The following is a 20,946-nucleotide window of genomic DNA, read 5'->3' on the forward strand; positions in this document are numbered from 1 at the left end:
GTAACCCTGAAGCAGTCCTCAAGAGAAGCAAGAGCCAGATCTTATACCTGTCGTCATTTCTCCATTTGTTAGCCGTTTGGATCCCCGGGGTCAAGGCCACGCTCAGATAAAAGGACTTCTGCGGCACTGGTAACATAGTATAGCATATGGAAGAAGTATGACTCTCTTCACATGCAGATACTTTGTCATTAGTCACCTGAATCATTCCTGCAGGTGCCTGGGGAAGGCTGGGGCCAGCTGACATCGCTGGGATGATTGTATAGTCTCTGTGTCTCACACAACTAAAAATAGCTAAGTTGGAACATTTCAGTAGGCCTACATTTTTTCTGCCTAAGCAAAAATCGTGCCTATTAAACCTCTTGAATCTGCTTAGTGTGGCTCTTTGCTTTAAATACCCTGCTTGCTGTGATTGGTCAGTAAGCTGGCAGGGAAATCCCACAGTTCACTTAAGTGGCTGATTTTCTGGGCAAAGTCTAATGATGTCTCAACAAACAGAAGGGAGAAGTCCATATTATCTCCCAGAGCATCCTATAATGTTGGATAATTGCTTGTGTTTACCTGCCGGTCCTAAAATGAGGTTGGTCCAACCCCTCCCCTATCTCCCTGCTGATGTATTAATACGAGCAGCCTAAAGAGTTAACACATCATTTCTGAGGTTTACAGACTCAGGTTTCTGTACATTCAGTCAATATCCCGATGAGGCTGCATTTCAGGATGGGATGAACCTTTGCCTTATCTCATCCTGGGTGCTTAAGGTCCTTGAAGGACTCCTCTGTCCTAACCCAAGAGGGCCAGTCAGGGGGAATATCTGCTGGTCAAAGTCAGGCCTCCTGTCCAGCTATGATCATTACATAGGCAAGTGCTGTACAGCACGTGGATGACTCAGATGGAGAAGTCCAAGTCTGTAATGGATGTGAACATGAGAATGTGTTTTTGTCATCCAGGACTGTAGAAAGTTTAAAGGATGTAGACAAAACCTCATGCCTCATTATAACTGAGCCACCCAGAGGCTGGGGACTTAGACCAATTGCAAACTGACTGAAAGTGTCAGTCGCTCGGTAATGTCTGACTCTTTGAGACCCCATGGACTGTAGCCTGCCAGGGTCCTCTGTCCATGGGCTTCTCCTGGCAAGACTACTGGAGTGGGGTGCCGTGCTCTTCCCTACCCTGGGATTAAACCCAAGTCTTCTGCGTTGAGGCAGATTATTTACCATCTGCGCCACCAGGGAAGCCTCTAGGTGATGTCTTACTGTTGTTGAGTCGCTCAGTTGTGTCCGACTCTTTGAACCATGGACTGCACGCCAGGCTTCCCTGTCCATCACCAAGTCCTGGAGCTTGCTCAAACTCATGTCCACCAAGTCGGTGATCACATCCAACCATCCCATCCTCTGTCGTCCCCTTCTCCTCCTGCCTTCAATCCTTCCCAGCATCAGGGTCTTTTCCAATGAGTCAGTTCTTCGCATCAGGTGGCCAAAGTATTGGAGTTTACGCTTCAACATCAGTCCTTCTCAGGAACATTCAGGACTGATTTCCTTTAGGATGGACTGGCTGGATCTCCTTGCTGTTCAAGGGACTCTCAAGACTCTTCTCCAACATCACAGTTCAAAAGCATCAATTCTTCAGTGCTCAGCTTTCTTTATAGTCCAACTCTCACATCCCTGTATGACTACTGGAAAAACCAGAGCTTTGACTAGATGGACTTTCATCAGCAAGATAATGTCTCTGGTTTTTAATATGCTGTCTAGGTTTGTCATAGCTTTCCTTCCAAGGAGCAAGTGTCTTTTAATTTCATGGATGCACCATCTGCAGTGATTTTGGAGCCCCCCAAAATAAAGTCCCTCACTGTTTCTATTGTTTCCCCATCTATTTGCCATGGAGTGATGGGACCAGATGCCATGATCTTTGTTTTTTGAATGTTGAGTTTTAAGATAGCTTTTCACTCTCCTCTTTCACTTTCATCAAAAGGCTCTAGTTCCTCTTCACTTTCTGCCATAAGGGTGGTGTCATCTGAGGTTATTGATACTTCTCTTCGAAATCTTGATTCAGGCTTGTGCTTCCTCCAGCCCAGTGTTTCTCATGAAGTACTCTGCGTATAAGTTAAAAAAGCAGGTTGGCAATATACAGCCTTGATGTACTCCTTTCCCAATTTGGAACCAGTCTGTTGTTCCATGTCTGGTTTTAACTGTTGCTTCTTGACCTGCATACATGTTTCTCGGGAGGCAAATCAGGTGGTCTGGTATTCCCATCTCTTGAAGAATTTTCCACAGCTTGCTGTGATCCACACAGTCAAAGGCTTTAGCATAGTCAATAAAGCAAAAGTAGACATGTTTTTTGAATTCTCTTGCTTTTTCTATGATCCAACAGATGCTGGCAATTTGAACTCTGGTTCCTCTACCTTTTCTAAATCTAGCCGGAATATCTGGAAGTTCACGGTTCGTGTACTGTTGAAGCCTGGCTTGGAGAATTTTGAGCATTACTTTACTAGCATGCGAGATGAGGGCAATTTTGCAGTAGTTTGAACATTCTTTGGCATTGCTTTTCTTTGTAATTGGAATGGAAACTGACCTTTTCCAGTCCTGTGGCCACTGCTGAGTTTTCCAAATTTGCTAGCATGCTGCGTGCAACACTTTCACAGCATCATCTTTTAGGATCTGAAATAACTCAACTGGAATTCCATCACCTCCACTAGCTTTGTCCTAAGGGCCCCTTGACTTCGCATTCCAGGATGTCTGGCTCTAGGTGAATGATCACACCATCACGGTTATCTGGGTCATTAAGATCTCTTCAGCACTCTTGCCTTGAGAACCCATGAACAGTATCTAAAGGTGATATATTAGCTCAGTTCAGTTCATTTTAGTCGCTCAGCCATGCCCAACTCTCTGCGACCCCATGGACTGCAGCACGCCAGGCCTCCCTGTCCACTACCAACTCCCGGAGCTTGCTCAAACTCATGTCCATTGAGTCGGTGATGCCATCCAACCCTCTCATCCTCTGTCGACCCCTTCTCCTCTTGCCTTCAATCTTTCCCAGCATCAGGGTCTTTTCTAATGAGTCAGCTCTTCACACCAGGTGGCCAAAGGACTGAAGCTTTAGCTTCAGCATCAGTCCAAAGTATTGCCACCTTTGCATCAGGTGGCCCATGAGTGTTCAGGAGTCTCCGGCAGAGGAGTGGGCCGGTGGTGGCCTGTGCAGGGTCAGGGGCACAGTGTAGCCATGAGTGCATGGAGCCTTTGGAAGGAGGTCACCTTTATCTCCATCACCTCCACAATAGTTTGGTCTCAGGTCAAACAACGTGAGGGAACACGGTCCCCCCCCCCCCATCAACAGAAAATCGGATTAAAGATTTACTGAGCATGATCCCACCCATCAGAACAAGACCCAGTTTCCCCCACAGCCAGTCTCTCTCATCAGGAAACTTCCATAAGCCTCTTATCCTTATTCTTCAGAGGGTAGACAGAATGAAGACCACAATTACAGAAAATGAATCAAACTGATCACATGGACCACAGCCTTGTCTAACTCAATGAAACTATGAACCATGCCATGTAGGGCCACCCAAGACAGATGGGTCACGGTGGAGAGTTCTGACAAAACATGGTCCACTGGAGGAGGAATGGCAAACCACTTCAGTGCTCTCACCTTGAGAACCCCAAGGTGACATATAGGTGTTAATTACCTAACACTTACATTTATGTAATTAACATTCAAAGTGTTGGGGATCCACGAAGGGTCTTTAGTCTGTTAATCATGGCCACCAGAATAAATAGTGGGACTTTCCTGGTGGCCCAGGGGTTAGGAATCTGCCTTGCAATGCACAGGACCCAGGTTGGTCACCTGGTTGGAGAGCTAAGATCCCAAATGCCATGGAGCGACTAAGTCCACAGGCTGCAGCTAGAGAGTCCACGTGCTGCAAGGAAAGATCCCGCGTGATGCAACTAAAACCCAGTGAAAGTGAAAGTGAAGTCGCTCAGTCGTGTCCGACTCTTTGTGACCCGTGGGCTGTAGCCCACCAAGCTCCTCCATCCATGGGATTCTCCAGGCCAGAATACTGGAGTGGGTTGCCATTTCCTTCTCCAGGGGATCTTCCCAACCCAGGGATCAAACCCAGGTCTCCCGCATTGCAGGCAGACTTTTTAACCTCTGAGCCATCAGGGAAGTCCCAAAGGTGTGCTCTTTTAGTAGAGCCCTAAAGGTGTGGCTCTAAATCAAACCCAAGCACCCTGTGGGACTTCCTGGGACAAAAACTGGTATCTTAGAGTACATGAAGGCTGCCCTGTGGGCGACTGAGAAGTACAATGGCCTCTAAAGGCATGAGTGAGTGAGTGAAATCACTCAGTCGTGTCCGACTCTTTGCAACCCCGTGGACTGTAGCCCACCAGGCTCCTCTGTCCATGGGATTCTCCAGGCAAGAATACTGGACTGGGTTGCCATTTCCTTCTCCAGGGAAGATCCAATACAGCCACACAGTTAAATATTAAAAAAAAAAAAGTTTATAAAAAGAGAGGAACACAGGGCATCTCTACAGGGCTGCCTGGTTGGCAGTGTACTCCCAAATCTTATAGGAGCAAGTCACACTCATCCTCTGGGGTTTTCTAGTCCAGCTTGAAAGAAGCCTTCCCTAGTCCATCCCCTTTGATAATTAAGTAAAAATGCAGGTGAGTCATTTCCTGCTACTACTTTAGCTTATTCATTCGACTCTTTGCGACCCTATGGTCTGTAGCCCACCAGGTTCCTCTGTTCACAGGATTTCCCAAGCAGGAATACTGGCATGGGTCGCCATTTCCTTCTCCCGGGGATCTTCCCAACCCAGGGATCGAACCTGTGTCTCCTGAGGCTTCTGCATTGGCAGGTGGATTCTTTACCACGTGAGCCACCTGGGAAGCCCCTTATTCATCTATAATTTCCACTAAATAGGGTGCAAATGAGAAAATAATCTGTGCATGTGGCTAAGTCCCCTGGCTGCAGTGGTTCTCGCATATTTTACTGAGAAACTTCATACAAAGAAAATACAACCTTCTCAGTATTTTTCCCTTGAAAATACTAAAGCGAAAAAAAAAAAAAAAATAACCTACAGATATATTGTGAAATAAGGGCAGGATTTAGCTGCTCTTAGACACAATGGAGTCACGCTGTTTGGTGAAAGTCATTCGTCTGGAAAAATAGAAACATGATTTAGACCTTTTCCAAACTGTTCCTCTACCTGTTAACATTTGGACCATGAATTAAAGCTGGTGAGAGGTGCTGAGTTAATGGCTATTGAATCGAGGGCCGTGGAGACAGACATGTGCTCTGGGACCAGGCAGTGGGGTGGGCACTTGCTGGCGGAATGGGAAACAGCAGAGTGAGCTTGCCATAATCAAACGCCCTGAAATTCAGAGCACACCCAGCCACGAAGCAGTGTTGCTCCCAGAGTAATGGCAGAAGAGAAAGGGACAGAAGAGACAGGAGCAACAGGAGCGGTATTAGCAACACTAATAGATAGAAACACGTTGGAAATCCTTATTTTGTATCAGGTGTAGCCCTAAGGACTTGAAATCTGCTAATTTCTCTAATGGACAATTGTGAAAATTCCTGTCCATTTAGGTTAAACTTTCTCCCCAGTTGCCAATATTGATGAAGATTTAACAGTCTTCTCAGAAGGCAGACGGTGTGATGCAGGCTTTCACACCAAGTCTGCTGGGCAGAGTTCTCTGTCCCGTAAAGGCAAACAGACCAAAGGTATTCTTGCCATCAAGTGTCATGCCCTGCTGTTTATCCAAAGCCCCCAGCTCAAAACAAGGTCGGGATTCTTTGCAGAGAAAAAATGCAAGGTAGCACTCTGTCCACATCATTGACTCTGTGATTAACCACTAAAGAAATACCACACAATTCAGTCTCACCCTGCACAGAGCAAAAGAGCGTCCTGTTGCCTGTTCAGAAAACCTGCATCCAAGTATGGACAGAGGTGTGAGGAGAACGTAAGCCATAAAGACCCACAAAGTCTCCAGGATGTTTTAAGCCACATTTGTCTTACACGGTTGGAGGAAATTGAAGACGTCTTTTATAACGAATATTGCCCTTGTCCTTGGCTTGTCTAATATTGATAACAAAAACCAGATTTTCTTATATGTATCTGAAAACTGGAGTTAAAAATAGGTGAATGTTCAGGAACTAGAATGCAATTAAGATGTACAGAAAGAACACCATTTTATATTTTCTTAATTTGATGAAATTAAAAAAAAAAATCCAAAGCTAAAAAGATCCTGGGCAGACTGCTTTGCAATATCTGGATAAAGGGCTGAATGGAGATAGCTGGACACCGTGGAAGTCAGTGTCTTGCAGTCACCAAAGCCCATCCAAGCTCATGCCAACCACACAGGCTTTCAGGAGCATGCGTGTGTGACCGCGCCCGTCCATTCCCCGGAAACTTGACCTTCACAGCTGCCAGGTGGCTCCATCAGTCAGCGACCAAATTACAAGCCCAAGGGAACAAAACAGTCCTGACCCAATGCCCCTTCTGACCAATCTTCTGACCAATATATTACAGCGGACATGCGATTCCACTTCAGCAACCTCACATCCACCAGGGCACATTTGGAAGCCATGCAAGATGCTAAATGATGCAGAAAGTCCCTTTTCTTTTTTTTAAGACAGAAATAATGAAAGCAAAGGAATGACACTCACGTGCTGGACATTCTGTTTTCCAATTTCTGCGTCTTAACATAGTAGAAAATAACGAGCATGTTAAGAAAATGGTAAAATTTTTAATCTTTTCATTCTTCTTTCATTAGGTGTTTTTTTGATGGAAGACTTCTTCCTCCGGAACAGAAAGTGCCTCCTCCAAGAAGCTATGTTCTGTACTATTACGACCCCATGATGCTCCCCTCTTTCTGAAGCCAAATTTCATGTCGGTGGTGGCCTAATTTAACACATCGGGCATCTGGTAGATCATGGTTTACCATCATCTTACTGGCTCAGATGGTGAAGAACCTGCCTGCAATGAGGGAGACCTGTGTTCGACCCCTGGGTCGAGAACACCCCCAGAGGAGGGCATGGCAACCCACTCCAGTATTCCTGCCTGGAGAATCCCATGGACAGAGGAGCCTGGCAGGCTATAGTCCATGGGGTCGAAAGCAGTTGGACACGTCTGAGCAACTAACACTAACCTCTTTGTGACAGTAATTTTCACTAGTAACTGCGTAGTGAAACCTAATAATGACAAGAGAGGAACACAGTAAAAATTTCCTCTTATTGATCTTGATATACATATAATTGGGGCTTCCCTAATGGCTCAGATGGCGAAGAATCTGTCTGCAATGCGGGAGACCCGGGTTTGATCCCTGGTTTGGGAAGATGCGCTGAATAAGGGAATGGCTACCCACTCCAGTATTCTTGCCTGGAGAATTCCACGGGCAGAGGAGTCTGGCGGGCTACAGTCCATGGGGTCGCAGAGAGTCAGACACAACTGAACAACTAAACATACATATAATTTTTAATTATAAACATCAAAATTAAATATTATAAAAGATAAATATTATAAAATTATAAAATATAAATATTATAAAAAGATAAATAGCAATGGATTGCTTCTCTTTAATTGCACCAAGTCATTCTTTGAAAAAAGGGGGAAATTCATAACTACATATCCATCTAATGGCTTAACAAATTACAGAACAGCATTTATTTCAATCTGTAACTTCTGAATATTTGTCAAAATTAATATTCTTTGCATATTCATGTTCAATGGACATATAACAAGATTTGTCATGTCACTTCACCCATAGTTAACTGAAAAACACTTTTTAAATGTTAAGTTCAGAAAGTTAAGTTCATGAAGAAACAGATATATGAATTGTTAGGAAAAGTAGTAAATATAAGGAAAAGTTTGTCAGAGATCCATAAAAAAAATCATATTTCACAATGAATTCCAGAAACTGAAATACTGTTCCTGTCTTTGTCCCTTCAGGACTGAGTCTAATGGTTTTCAAATGTCTCTGCAATAGAAGAATTTCCCCTAAGATATCTTCAGCATAAATTTCTATTAAGTGAAGATGTACAACAGAGTCTGAGAAAAGAGCTAGATGTTAAGAAACATTAAGGATGTTTAATCCATTACTTTAGAACTGTCCAGTTCTTGGTGAAATCAATAAAACACTCAAACAAGCCTTGTGGTCCCTTCTGGCAACCCAAGGCTGGCCTCTTTTGTCCTTCCCCTGACATTCTTCCTTAATGGAAGAATTAAATTAAATTGGATTCTTTTTCTGTGCAAATGTCCATTTACTTACACTTTACTGTTGCATAGTTATCAATAAAATTTTTGTTTAAATTTGTGGTTTTCTCCACAACCTCTGATCTTCAGGCAACAGTTTTAAAGCTTGAGCTTCACTATATCATTTTTAAGGTTGTTTCTGACTGTTTATAAATATTTCTATATCTGATTTACTTGATTTAAAGTTTACACCAGGGAAAAAAGATGGCTCAGAAAAAAATGATATATCTCTACATATAGTAGAGAACAAAATCCAAGAATGACCTGCTGTGTCCATGTTAATTTTCAGATGGCAGCGCACTGCAAAGGTTGATGCGGACGTCTAGATCTGTCTTAAGCCCGTGTAGAACTTCATATGAGCACATTATATCAATAGGGAGAGTCATTCCAGGCTATATCTAGATTTCAAAGCATTTTTTACCTATAAAGTGAGAATGAAGGAAGTAAGTAATTGTTTCCCAATTATTTTCCAATGTTAGAAAGGGCTTCGCTGGTGCCTCATTGGTAAAAATTCATCTGCCAATGAAGGAGATGCAGGTTCGATCCCTAGGTTGGGAAGACCCCTTGGAGGAAATGCCAACCCACTCCAGTATTCTTGCCTGGAGAATCTCATGGACAGAGAAGCCTGGCAGGCCACAGTCTATGGGGTCACAAAAGATTAGGACACAACTTAGCAACTAAAACAATGTTAAAAAGAAAGTCACCATGAAGGAAAACTTCAAGCGGTCAGACAGAATAACAAAATTGAAATAGCTCAAGTTCTATCTGTTTGTGTCCATCATCCCCATGCCATCATTTTAAATTGTGACTCTTTTGTTCAAATGTGGTAACACCTAAGGCAGCAGAGACTGAAGATGGGGCCATCCTAAAGCTCTAATGAGGCTGACTCCTACTGATTCACTCTCAAAATAAAAACAGGAGCTCGCAGTCATTGCTGGTGGGAACACAAAACAGGACAGTCACTTTGGGAGGTAATTTGGCAGCTTCTTAGAAATTTTTATTTACAAAAGGAAAAGAAAAGCTTAGCATCCAACCCAGAAATCCCCCAGAAGTCCCATATATGTATCCAAGTGAAGTGAAAAACTTACATTCATGCAGATTGTCTTCAGTGGCACCCCCCTCCAGTGTTCTTGCCTGGAGAATCCCAGGGACGGGGGAGCCTGGTGGGCTGCCGTCTATGGGGTCGCACAGAGTCGGACACGACTGAGCGACTGAACTGAACTGAACTGAAGGTGGCTCAGATGGTAAAGTGTCTGCCTACAGTACAGGAGACCTGGGTTCGATCCCTGGGTCAGGAAGATCCTCTGGAGAAGGAAATGGCAACCCACTCCAGTACTCTTGCCTGGAAAATCCCATGGACAGAGGAGTGTAGTAGGGTCCTCAGTCCATGGGGTCGCAAAGAGTCGGACACGACCAAGCAACTTCACTTCACTTCACTTCAAAGTTTTTTAAAACGTAACTTAAGAATCACAGAATATCTAGTGTTCCTAAGAATAAAATGAACAAAAGATGTGTAAACACTGTGTGGAAAAAAAAAATTACAAAACTTTACTGAAGAACATTACAAAAGATTTAATCAAAATGAGAGAACCATTTTCATGATAGTAAGCAACACTATGGTAGAGATTTCAGTCCTTCTATAATCTATTCAAGGCAATTCCAATTTAAAAATCTCATCAGGATGTTGTTGATGAACTCCAAAAGCTGATTCTAAAATCTACAAAGAATAACAAAGACCTGAGAATAACCAAGATGCTCATTTAGAAGAAAAATAAGATGGCATGTTTACGGGGCTGTTAAATCTTAGCCAAACCTCCTCGTTTGCAGACTAGGAATGATGACACATAGCTCACAGAAACTCAGTGATGACTATATGAAGTCCACAAGGGTTGACACACAGGAGTAGATGAACGCTGTTAACCCTGGGATGTGGTGGATGTGGGCAGACTAGGGAATCCCAGGTCCTGAGCTGAGCTTCTTCTCCGATCACACAACCCACTGCTTACAAATGTTATATTCACACATACACTCGACATCATAAATGCTGAAGAGAGGCTGATCCGACAATGAAATGCATTCAGCATTCTTCAGCCAACTCTAGTTTAACATTCTTACTCTAAAAGAATACTTCTAAAAATAAAAGTTGTTCTAACCTTAAAAAACACAGCTGAACCTCTGGTCATGAAAATTTAATGGATGTCAAAAGCAGTGTTTGGATTTCCATGAAATGTCAACCAACTCCACTTAAAAAGAAAAACGTTAGCTTTAAACGAAGCATAGATGAAAGACTGGAAGAATCGATTTAGCAACAGAATGAGTAACACTGCTTTTAATAGTGTTCAACTTAATGTTCCTTTCTGAGTGGGGAAAATTAATCATATTTATTCAAACACTGCAAATCTATTTAAATTACCTCAGTTTTCAACTTTGAAGACTGTCACTTAGACCTGTAATGTACACGTGCATTAGGTAAACTGCATCACCTGGGTGATTAGAACTAATCTTTGTGGCTCAAAGAGTGAGAGGGAAACCAGAACCAGCCGGATCACGGCACACGGGACATTCTACGGGGCAGCCGGGCTCCCTCGGTGGCTCAGTTGTGAAGAATCCACCTGCGAATGCAGGAGACGTAAGAGACAGGTTCAGCCCCTGGGTCGGGAAGATCCCTGGAGGAGGAAATGGCAACCCACTCCAGTATTCTTGCCTTTGAGATGCCAGGGACAGAGGAGCCTGGCGGGCTACAGTCCATGGGGTCACAAACACTTGGACACGACTGACCGAACTTCACATCACAGTGCCCCTCAAGCACGTACTGAAGCTGAGCAAAACTTTCCATAACCAAACATGAAAAAGAAAATCACTGCAGTCTCTAAAGCAAAATAAACTCAGTACTTCAATTAAAAGCAGATAAACAGATAAAAACTTAAAAGCACAAATCCAGATGAAATAACTTTATAATTAGTGTAGTGATAAAAGAAGTTAAAGCTTAAATTTATTAATGTGGATAGCCTTTCCAGTATTTTATTAATCTGACTGATGAAAGAGGAAATTGAAGTACAGTCCACTTAGTGAGAACTTATCAGGAAAATTCAGTTAAAACCAAGTCATGTCCAGTGGGAAAAAAAAATTTCCAGAGTGGAGACACAGGGTTCTGAGCAGGCAAGAAAGCAGCACAGCTCAGAAGCCCCAGGTTATTGGAAATCATGCCGCTGCCCTGGGGATTTTAAAGCCAAGGAATAGTTTGGGTACTTGGGAGCTTGGCAAGTCAGAAGAACACCCTCAAGTCTGATCAGAAAACCCAGGTTTAAACAATACAGTATACTAACACAAATATATGGAATTTAGAAAGATGGTAATGATGACCCTATATGCAAGACAGCAAAAGAGACACAGATGTAAAGAACAGACTTTTGGACTCTGGCAGAAGGCGAGGGTGGGATGATTGGAGAGAATAGCACTGAAACATGTGTATTATCATATATGAAACAGATCGCCAGTCCAGGTTTGATGCATGAGACAGTGTGCTCAGGGCTGGTGCACTGGGATGAGCCAGAGGGAGGGGATGGGGAGGGAAGTGGGAGGAGGGTTTAGGATGGGGGACACATGTACACCCATGGCTGATTCATGTTAATGCACAGCAAAAACCACCAAAATATTGTAAAGTAATTAGCCTCCAATTGAAATAAAAAAAAAAAAGAAAAGAAAACCCAGGTTTAAGACTTACTTAGACTTCCTTAATTGTTTATTTTTCATGTAGCAAGTTTTAACATTCAGTAACAATCTGATATACAGGAATACATTGCCTTTATTTCATCCTAAGTGATCATAGTTTGCTCATAAACCTCTTAATCCAGGCTTGGTAACCAAACTGTTTTCTCTCATAATATGTCTGACACCATGTGTACAGGTTTTTTCTTATGCTGAGATATATTTCCTCTACACCCAATTTGTTGAGGGTTCATATCATAAAAAGATGGTGAATTTTGCAAAACTATAAAATATAAATGAATGAAACTGTGGAAGACACAAATAAATGGAAAGGCAGTCCATGCTAATGGACTAGAAAAAGAAACACTATTAAATGTCCTTACTAGCTATAGTGATCTACAGATTCAGTGAAACCCCATTCCACTGGCACTTTTCATAGAAATTGAGAAAACAATCCTAAAACTTGTATGAAATAACAAAATGTCCCAAATAACCAAAGCAATCATGAGCTGAAGTTGTTTTAAGGCCTTGGTAACCTATGTAAGATCGAAGGCAGGAGGAGAAGCGGACGACAGAGGATGAGATGGTTGGATGGCATCACTGACTCTATGGACATGAGTTTGAGCAAGCTCTGAGAGCTGGTGATGAACACGGAAGCCTGGTGTGCTGCAGTCCATGGGGTCACAGAGTTGGACATGACTGAGTGACTGAACTGAACCAACGTAAGCCACCAAAACTTTACATAGTGCCTCAAGGTTAAGAAATCAAACCTAAGGACATCCAGTAACAAACAGCCAAATAGACTTTCCCAAATAACTCTTAAGCCATAGGCCGTCAAGGAATTTCCTTGCTTCGCTTCCCCATCTTCCCTGTAAGTCTTCTTCCTTAACTTCTGTAGGTGGAACACTCCTAGCAATTTCCTGTTAGGAGTTTGATTTTTTTTTTTTGCAGGGAGGGGTGGTGGGGGGGAGGGGCCGTGGGCATGCCTCAAGGCTTGAGGGATATTAAACCTGGTGGGCCCTGGCAGTGAAAGCATTAAGTCCTAACCACTAGATCACCAGGGAATTCCCTGAATTGAATTTTGCTGCAATAAAATCTTAAAATTTTAATATACCTCTAAATAGACACAACGGAATGTTCCTCAGTCTTAAAAAAGAAATTCTGCCATTTGCAACATGAATGAGCACAGAAGACATTATGCTAAGTGAAATAAGCCAGACACAGAAAGACAGAAATTGTACAGTCTGACTTATATGTGGAATCTAAAAATGACGAAGTCTAAGTCATAGAAATAAAGGGTAGAATGGTGGTTACCAGGGGCTGGGGGCTGGGGAAACGGGAGATCCAGTCAAAGGGCACAAGCCCTTTGGTTATAAGAAGAATAAGTTCTGGGGATCTAACACAAAACATGGTGACTATAGTTAACAGTGCAGCATTGGATACTTGAAATGGAGTAAATCTTAAACTTTCTCATCACACACACTGAAACATGGTAACAATGTGAGGCAATAAATGTGATAATTAACCCGATTGTGGTAATCACGTCACAAAGTCTACACAGACCAAATCATTATATTGTACATTTTAATTATATACAATTTTGTTTGTTAATTGGGCTTCCCAGGTGGTTCAGTGGTAAAGAGTCTGCTTGCCAATGCAAGAGAATCAGGACATGGGTTCAGTCCCTGGGTAGGAAGATTCCCTGAAGGAGGAAATGGCAAGCCAGTCCAGTATTCTTGCCTGGAAAAGTCCATGGACAGAGGAACTTGGCGGGCTACAGTCCATGGGGTCATAAAGAGTCAGACATGACTGAAGCAACTTAGCATGCATACATGCCAGTTTTCTTGCCTGGAAAATTCCATGAACAGGGGAGCCTGGTAGGCTGCAGTCCATGGAGTTGAAGAGTTGGATAAGACTGAGCTACATGCACGCACACTGTTAATTTTACCTCAAAAAAGCTGGAAAAAAACCTTAAGACAACTAACATTTGCTTTACTGGTTTTCTCTATTGCACTTTTTTTTTCTATTTTATTGGCATCTTCTTTTATCTTTCCTGTGTTCTTCCATATGCTTGTCATTTAATGTACTGGTCCTTTTCCAACTTCCCGGTATTTAAGCTTAGATCATTGATTTTTCAGCTTCTTTAATTTGATCAGAATTTAGACACAACAGTTTCCCCCAGAACACTGGTCTGGTTGCAAACTTCAAATTTTGAAACGTCTTTTCTTGTCTTCATCAAAATATTTTATAATTTCCTTATGATTTTTTTCTTGAGTCATAGGTTATTTTGTGTTCCTTATTTTCCAAACATTCGGAGGTTATTCTGGTTTCATTTAGCTATTTTTAGTTTAATTCTTAGAAAACCTATTGTACAGCTCCCATCTTTTTGAAAGTTGGTGTATTCTGGTATATATTCAATGTAAGCTGGAAGGTATGTTCTATTCTGAAGTTGTTGGTGTTGGTGTTTTATATATGTCCATCAGCTCCTGTTGTGTTAAAAGTTCTTTAAACACTTACAATTTTGTCTGCTTGTTCTTTGTGTGCTATGTCAACTTTCCCAACTGTGATTTTGGATTTGCCTTTTCCTTTAAGTTTTGAGTTTTTGCTTTCCATCAATATATTGAGTTGGCGAAAAAGTTCGTTCAGGTTTCTCCACAGCCTCTAACAGCCAAATCCCAAAAGAACTTTCTGGCCAACACAGTATTTTTATGCTTTCTTACTAAGTGGATATTTAGGATTTTCATGTCTTTCTCATCAATTCACTCTAATCACTATAAAAAATATCCATCCCCTGCAATATTTCTTGAAGCTTCCTTAATTTAATAATTTTTATTTATTTATTTTTGGCTATGTTGGACCTTCATTGCTGTGCAGGCTTTTCTCTAGTTGTGATGAAAGTGAGTCACTCAGTCGTCCCTAGACTATACAGTCCATGGAATTCTCCAGACCAGAACACTGGAGTGGGTAGCCTTTCCCTTCTCCAGGGGATCTTTCCGACCCAGGAATTGAACCCAGGTCTCCTGCACTGCAGGCGGATTCTGTACCAACTGAGCCACAAGGGAAGCCTTGTTGTGGTGAGTGGCGGCCACTCTCTAGTAGGGTGGGGGTTTCTCATTGCTCTCACTTCTCGTTGCAGCTCCCGGGCTCTAGCACACAGGCTCAGCAGTTGTGGCACACGGGCTGTTTCCCCCGGGTGTGTGGGATCTTCCCAGACCAGACTGAACTGGAGTCTCCTGCATTGGCAGGCAGATGCTTTACCACGGGGTCACCACAGAAGCCCTTCTGAAGCCTGCTTTTACGCTAATTAAACTACACTCCCTTTCATTTCCATGGTATTTTGTTGTTGTCGGTCAGTTGCTCAGTCATGTCCAACTCTTTGCAACCCCATGGACTGCAGGATGCCAGGCTTCCCTGTCCTTCACCATCTTCCGGATTTTGCTCAAGCTCATGTCCATTGACTCAATGATGCCATCTAACCATCTCCTCCTCTTTTGCCCCCTTCTCCTCCTGCCCTTAAGCTTTTCCAGCATCAGGGTCTTTGCAGATGAGTTGGCTCTTCACATCAGATGGCCAAAGTATTGGAGCTTCAGCTTCAGCATCAATCCTTCTAATGAGTATTCAGGATTGGTTTCCTTCAGGATTGACTGGTTTGATCTCCTTGCAGTCCAAGGGTCTCTTGAGAGTCTTTTCCAGCACCAATGTTCAAAAGCATCAATTCTTTGGTGCTCAGCCTTCTTTATGGTCCAACTCTCACATCCATACATGACTACTGGAAAAACCATAGCTTTGACTGTACGGACCTTTGTCAGCAAAGCGATGTCTCTGCTTTTCAATATGCTAAGTTTGTCATAGCTTGCCTTTCAAGGAGCAAGTGTCTACAGTGATTTTGGAGCCCAAGAAAATAAACTCCTGTCACTGCTTCCACTTTCCCCCATCTATTTGCCATGAAGTGATGGGACCAGATGCCATGATGTTAGTTTTTTGAATACAGAGTTTTAAGCCAGCTTTTTATTTTTTAATTGAAGGATAATTGCTTTACAGAATTTTGTTGTTTTCTGTCAAACATCAACATGAATCAACCATAGGTGTACATATGTCCCCTCCTTCTTGAACCTCCCTCCCATCTCCCTCTCCATCCCACCCCTCCAGGTTTATTTATTTGCAAGGCAGCAATGGAGAAACACACATAGAGAACAGACTTACGGACACAGGGAGAGGCGAGGAGAGGGTGAGATGTATGGAGAGAGAACCGTGGAAACTTACATTACCATATGTAAAACAGACAGCCAATGGGAATTTGCTGTGTGTCTCAGGGAAGTCAAACAGGGGCTCTACAGAGCCAGCTTTTTCACTCTTCTCTTCCACCCTTATCAAGAGGCGCCTTAGTTCCTCTTCCCATAACCTTTATTATCTTCTCAGACATCATAATTGATATTCATTCATCCATTTATGGCTCTCCTCAGTAAGAATGCAAGTTCTGAAAAGAGAGGCTTTTATCTATTTTCTTCACTGCTGTTGCCACAGTACTTCAGGACCTGGCGAAGCAGGCACTGGGAATACCTGTGAAATGGATGAAATTTCCCTCTGGGTATTGCTTTGGCTGCAACTCATGTGTGTGTTTGGCACTTTGGAAGAAATCAGTCCTAAATATTCTGTAAACCACTTTCATTTCCTATGCCACAAGTCATTTGCATGGGTTTAAAAATTCTTCAGTGTGGCCTCAGTGGGCTGATATAGTTGCTTCTTAACTCTGTCAAGACCAGCGAACAATGCCTTATCCCACACTATCTGTTGTCTCCCTTTATGGCCTAGGTCATGGTCAATTTTAAAACCGTCTCAAGCATCTGAAACCAGTGTGGGTTGCAGATGCCTGGATGCGGCTCACACGTCATCTAGGTTGCCAGCTGTGAAGTGCACATTCCCACATTTTTTAACCTGACAGTTTATGACTAAGTAGATTACGTCCCAGTATTATGGTGTCTGGAATTCAGTTTAGACTACTCCAGCACAGACAGAGGTGTTACAGAGAGTAAGGAACTCTCTGGGTGCAGTCAGCATCCTAATGAGGAAAACCAAACAGCTGATGGCTACCTCAAGCTCTTCTACTAATTTCATCACTCATCAGCCTTATATCACCCAAAATAATGGGCCCAACAGTAGCTTCTTACAATGACAGGTTAGAAAGGGGCTCTCACTGAACACCTAGTAGTACTATGATGGAGTTTGACTATATTAATCAGAGGTACTTCCCACTGCTACACAGACGAGGTCAAAAAAGACAACCAGCAAGACTCTTGGGGTGGCGCCTGAGGCGTAACCGCAGAACAGCACTGTGTCCAGCCACTGGGCTGGGGGTGGGGGTGGGGTGCAGTTCATGATGCTGAGAGGAGCGAAAGTCTGCCCTTTTCTTACTCACATCCACCTTGATGTGAAACTTTTTATGCAAGATGTAGCCGGACCACCTAGAGAGACAGCGCTGGAACTTCATTAAGCTTACAGGCCTGGCTGTAGGAAGAGTTGTGCCTGACTGCTAATAAAGAAAGAAAACTTCAACAGCTGTGTGTGCTGCAGAATCTGGCCTGGGATCTAGTCTTACCCTCATCTGCTGGCAAGGCTGTTAGGGAGCAGCTGATTAACTCTCATCTGAACCTGGTAACTCACAACCTAACAGAAATTACCCGGATGTTGGGCACCAACCACACAGCTCAGGCCAGGATCTGAGAACATGATGAACACTCTTCAGGTTCTGTTTAGGGATCTGTCAGTTGGGCGGTCATGTATAGGCTTCCCACATGGTCTAGCGGTCAGGACTCCTGGCTTTCACCCAGGCGGCCCGGGTTCGACTCCCGGGATGGGAACGTGGTAACACTTAAGACTTCCCTGGTGGCTCGACTGTAAAGCGTGTGTCTACAATGCAGGAGACCCGGGTTCGATCCCTGGGTTGGGAAGATCTGCTAGAGAAGGAAATGGCAATCCACTCCAGTACTATTGCCTGGAAAATCCCATGGACAGAGGAGCCTGGTAGGCTATAGTCCATGGGGTCGCAAAAGAGTCGGACATGACTGGGTGACTTCACTCTCACAGGCTTCCCTCGTGGCTCAGACAGTAAAGAATCCACCTTCACTGCAGGAGACCCAGGTTTGATTCCTGGGTTGGGAAGATCCCTTGGAGAAGGAAATAGCAACCCATGCCAGTATTGTTGCCTGGATAATTTCATGGACAGAGGACCCTGGCATCCTACAGTCCACGGGGTCACAATGAGTTGAACACAACTGAGCCACTAACACGAACACAACAACATGGATGGGCAGCACTGGCACAGGGACCCAAGTTCTCAGCGGTATTTTCTTGTTAGAATGGTCAACAAGGAGTATCGTTCTTTGTCCCTTTTCATGTTTTCACCTTTAGTCTATTCTGGCTGACATATATCAACATATGCACATAATTTTGCTTGATATGTTTTCTTATGCCTTGTAAGTTTTTCCAGAAGTATTTCTATTGTAAAAGACATGAAATATGTATGGTTAGAGGTTGTAACAAACTGCTTTGAAGTCTTGAGAAATCTTAAGATTATACACAGTATTATTTTAGATATTTATCTTTCAAAATGACCAGAACCCTGTGACAGGTAGAGATTTTTTAAACGCCAATCTCTTTAATTAAAAAAACAATATATACCAGAGACTAGGAGAACAAATTTCCATGCCCCTTTTACACTGGTTTCTGTTCTGACAAACGCTAGAAGAGAATGGGCCGGTGGGCACTGCCTTAGTCCAGCAATCCATTTGAGCTGCTCTAACAAGGTATCGTGGGCAGCTTATAAACGACAGAAATCTTTCAGTTCTGCAACCCAGAAGTTCAGGCCAGGTGCCACTGTTGTTCGGTTCTGGTGAAGGCCTCAAGGTTGCGGACGCCGACTTCTCGCTGTATCTTCACAGGGCAGGAGGAGCAGGGAGCCCTGTGGGGCGTCTTGAAACAAGGGCACTGATCCCATTCCTAAGAGCTCCACCATCATGACCTTGCCACCCCACAAAGGCCCAGCTCCTGGTACCATCATATCAGAGGTGAGGATTCAAACATATGAATCAGGAGGCAGGGGGGAAGCTGGAGGACATAAATATTCAGACAATGGTAGGAATTTATTAAATACAAGGGTATTAAGTAGGCATTTTAAGCCCAGGTTACAATCACAGAAATAACAATAAATTATGTGGGAAAATTTAAAAGTACACCAAAAGGGGCAGAAATCAAAAGATGGGAAATGAATCTATAATCTGAATGCAAATTTCTTTAAATTCTGGAACTGTGATTTTAAGAAAAAATAACCATGCTAAGTATAAGTAAATCATATGCCAGAGTGGAATTTCAAAATATAGGTTGTATTTCCAGCATCATGAAAAGAATCACTATAAGCATTACCTTAAAATGTTTTTATCAGAAATATAGTTTTGGTAATAAACCATCTGATAAAATTATATATAAACATGTAATCAGATATACTATACATATATAATTTTAATACACTCATATGAATACTCTTTATGGTGTATTCTGTATAAAATAAAATTTAATTTTAGATTATTAAAAAAACTGGCAACAAGTTCACAAGACCTGACCACCTACCAGGTCAGCTCCCATGCTCACATTCTGCGCTGAGAAGCCCTCACACGCACCAACAGAGAATCCCAGTGAGCTGGTCGACGTCCCTGCAAAAATTCTCCAGGATGTGGAGGTAGCCTGGGAGGTGCTGGTGGAGGAGTCAGGGCCGCCTTTCCGCTCAGGGTGGTTTGGGGAGAGGGGAGGTATGGAGGTATGGAAACCTGAATTGAAAGTTTCCTGTATAGTTAAAACAGTTCACAACCCACCCCACCTCCTCCAAGAAATGTTGGAAAAAAAAAATTTTTTTAATTTAAACGTTGAAAGTCCCAAGCTTCAAGTCAAGTTTCATGTTAGTACTTTCAGCCAAAAAAAAACCTTAGTTCTCTTCTTTTGCTTTCTAGGTTTATCACCAAATATCCTGAAGATACCGCTTTTCTTCTTTTAAAGTGGCCAACGTTTTCATGGCCTCTAGTTTTTCAGCTCCAGTCTCTCTGCTTATTATTTCCACAAGGGCATCGTGGACATCCTTGGCCATATTCTTGGCATCTCTACAGAAAAATGAGTAACAGCATTCTGCTTAACAACAGGAACTGTGTACTAAATCCTCCTGCATTCACGAATCTCAGGCTGGGCCTGCGTCACCACACTGCAGCCCCCCTCCATCTCTCTGGAAAGTGACCCTGAGGTCTCCAGGCACTGGTCACCACCACACCCCCCAGCCCAAGGCCAGGCCTTTGCCCAGGGACTACCAGCACATGCAACGCTGACCACCCCATTCACAGCTTTAAGTCCTTCAACGGGCTCTGAGCTCCAGGAGCAGCCGAAATCTTGACGCGCCTGAGGACCTCACGTGCTGGGCCCTCCTTGCCTCTGCCCTCCCTCCACTCTCAAGGCCTTCCTGGGGCAAGGAGCTCCCCTGAGAGTCTAAGCCTGCATACCTGGCAGGCACACGGGCACACAGTTATTAACAGGCACATCACTGAGAACTTGCTGAGGGCTGCCTTGGTGCAGTTCCACGGCCCAGCTCTTTCACTGCAGGCCGGGCGAGGCCCCACACAACCCCCCCTGCACCGTGAGCACTGCTTCCCTGGCTCTCCCACAGGGAGTGGGTGGCTGGGGCAGAGGGCACCTCGCCCACCTCCCGTCTCCAGACACATGCACGGGCCAAAGTGCCGGCAGGCACTGTGATATCTGCGGTGTGAGTAACTGCCAGACAGGACTCCACTGTGCTGGAAGCTGAACTCACCCTGCCCCTTCCAGCGAGATTCCTTGAGAAAGCCGTAATGGCTGCTCCAACATCCTGCTCCTGCTCAAGCACGCCAAGAGCACCCTAAGGCCTCCCCCCTGCCCTTCCTCAAGTCCGGGGCTCCAGCCGCCACATCTCCTGGGCC

The 20,946-nt window shown here is 43.6% G+C and overlaps 1 protein-coding gene and 1 non-coding gene across 3 annotated transcripts in view; one reads left to right on the forward strand and one right to left on the reverse strand.

Annotated features, from left to right (window-relative positions):
- Positions 1-17,742: 17,742 nt before the first annotated feature.
- On the forward strand, positions 17,743-17,814 carry TRNAE-UUC (transfer RNA glutamic acid (anticodon UUC)). The gene has a single exon. It is a non-coding gene; the product is annotated as a tRNA-Glu (tRNA).
- A 1,741-nt stretch (positions 17,815-19,555) lies between these two features.
- The window catches only part of MTRR (5-methyltetrahydrofolate-homocysteine methyltransferase reductase), a 30,005-nt gene continuing 28,614 nt past the window's right edge, over positions 19,556-20,946 (reverse strand). For both annotated transcript variants that reach the window (XM_052659183.1, XM_052659184.1), the window contains exon 15: positions 19,556-20,103. In XM_052659183.1, the coding sequence (XP_052515143.1) occupies positions 19,962-20,103 (142 nt within the window). In that variant the 3' untranslated portion in view covers positions 19,556-19,961. The remainder of the gene's footprint in view (positions 20,104-20,946) is intronic.

This window comes from Budorcas taxicolor, chromosome 20, assembly GCF_023091745.1.
Source record: "Budorcas taxicolor isolate Tak-1 chromosome 20, Takin1.1, whole genome shotgun sequence".
Classification (NCBI taxonomy): domain Eukaryota; kingdom Metazoa; phylum Chordata; class Mammalia; order Artiodactyla; family Bovidae; genus Budorcas; species Budorcas taxicolor.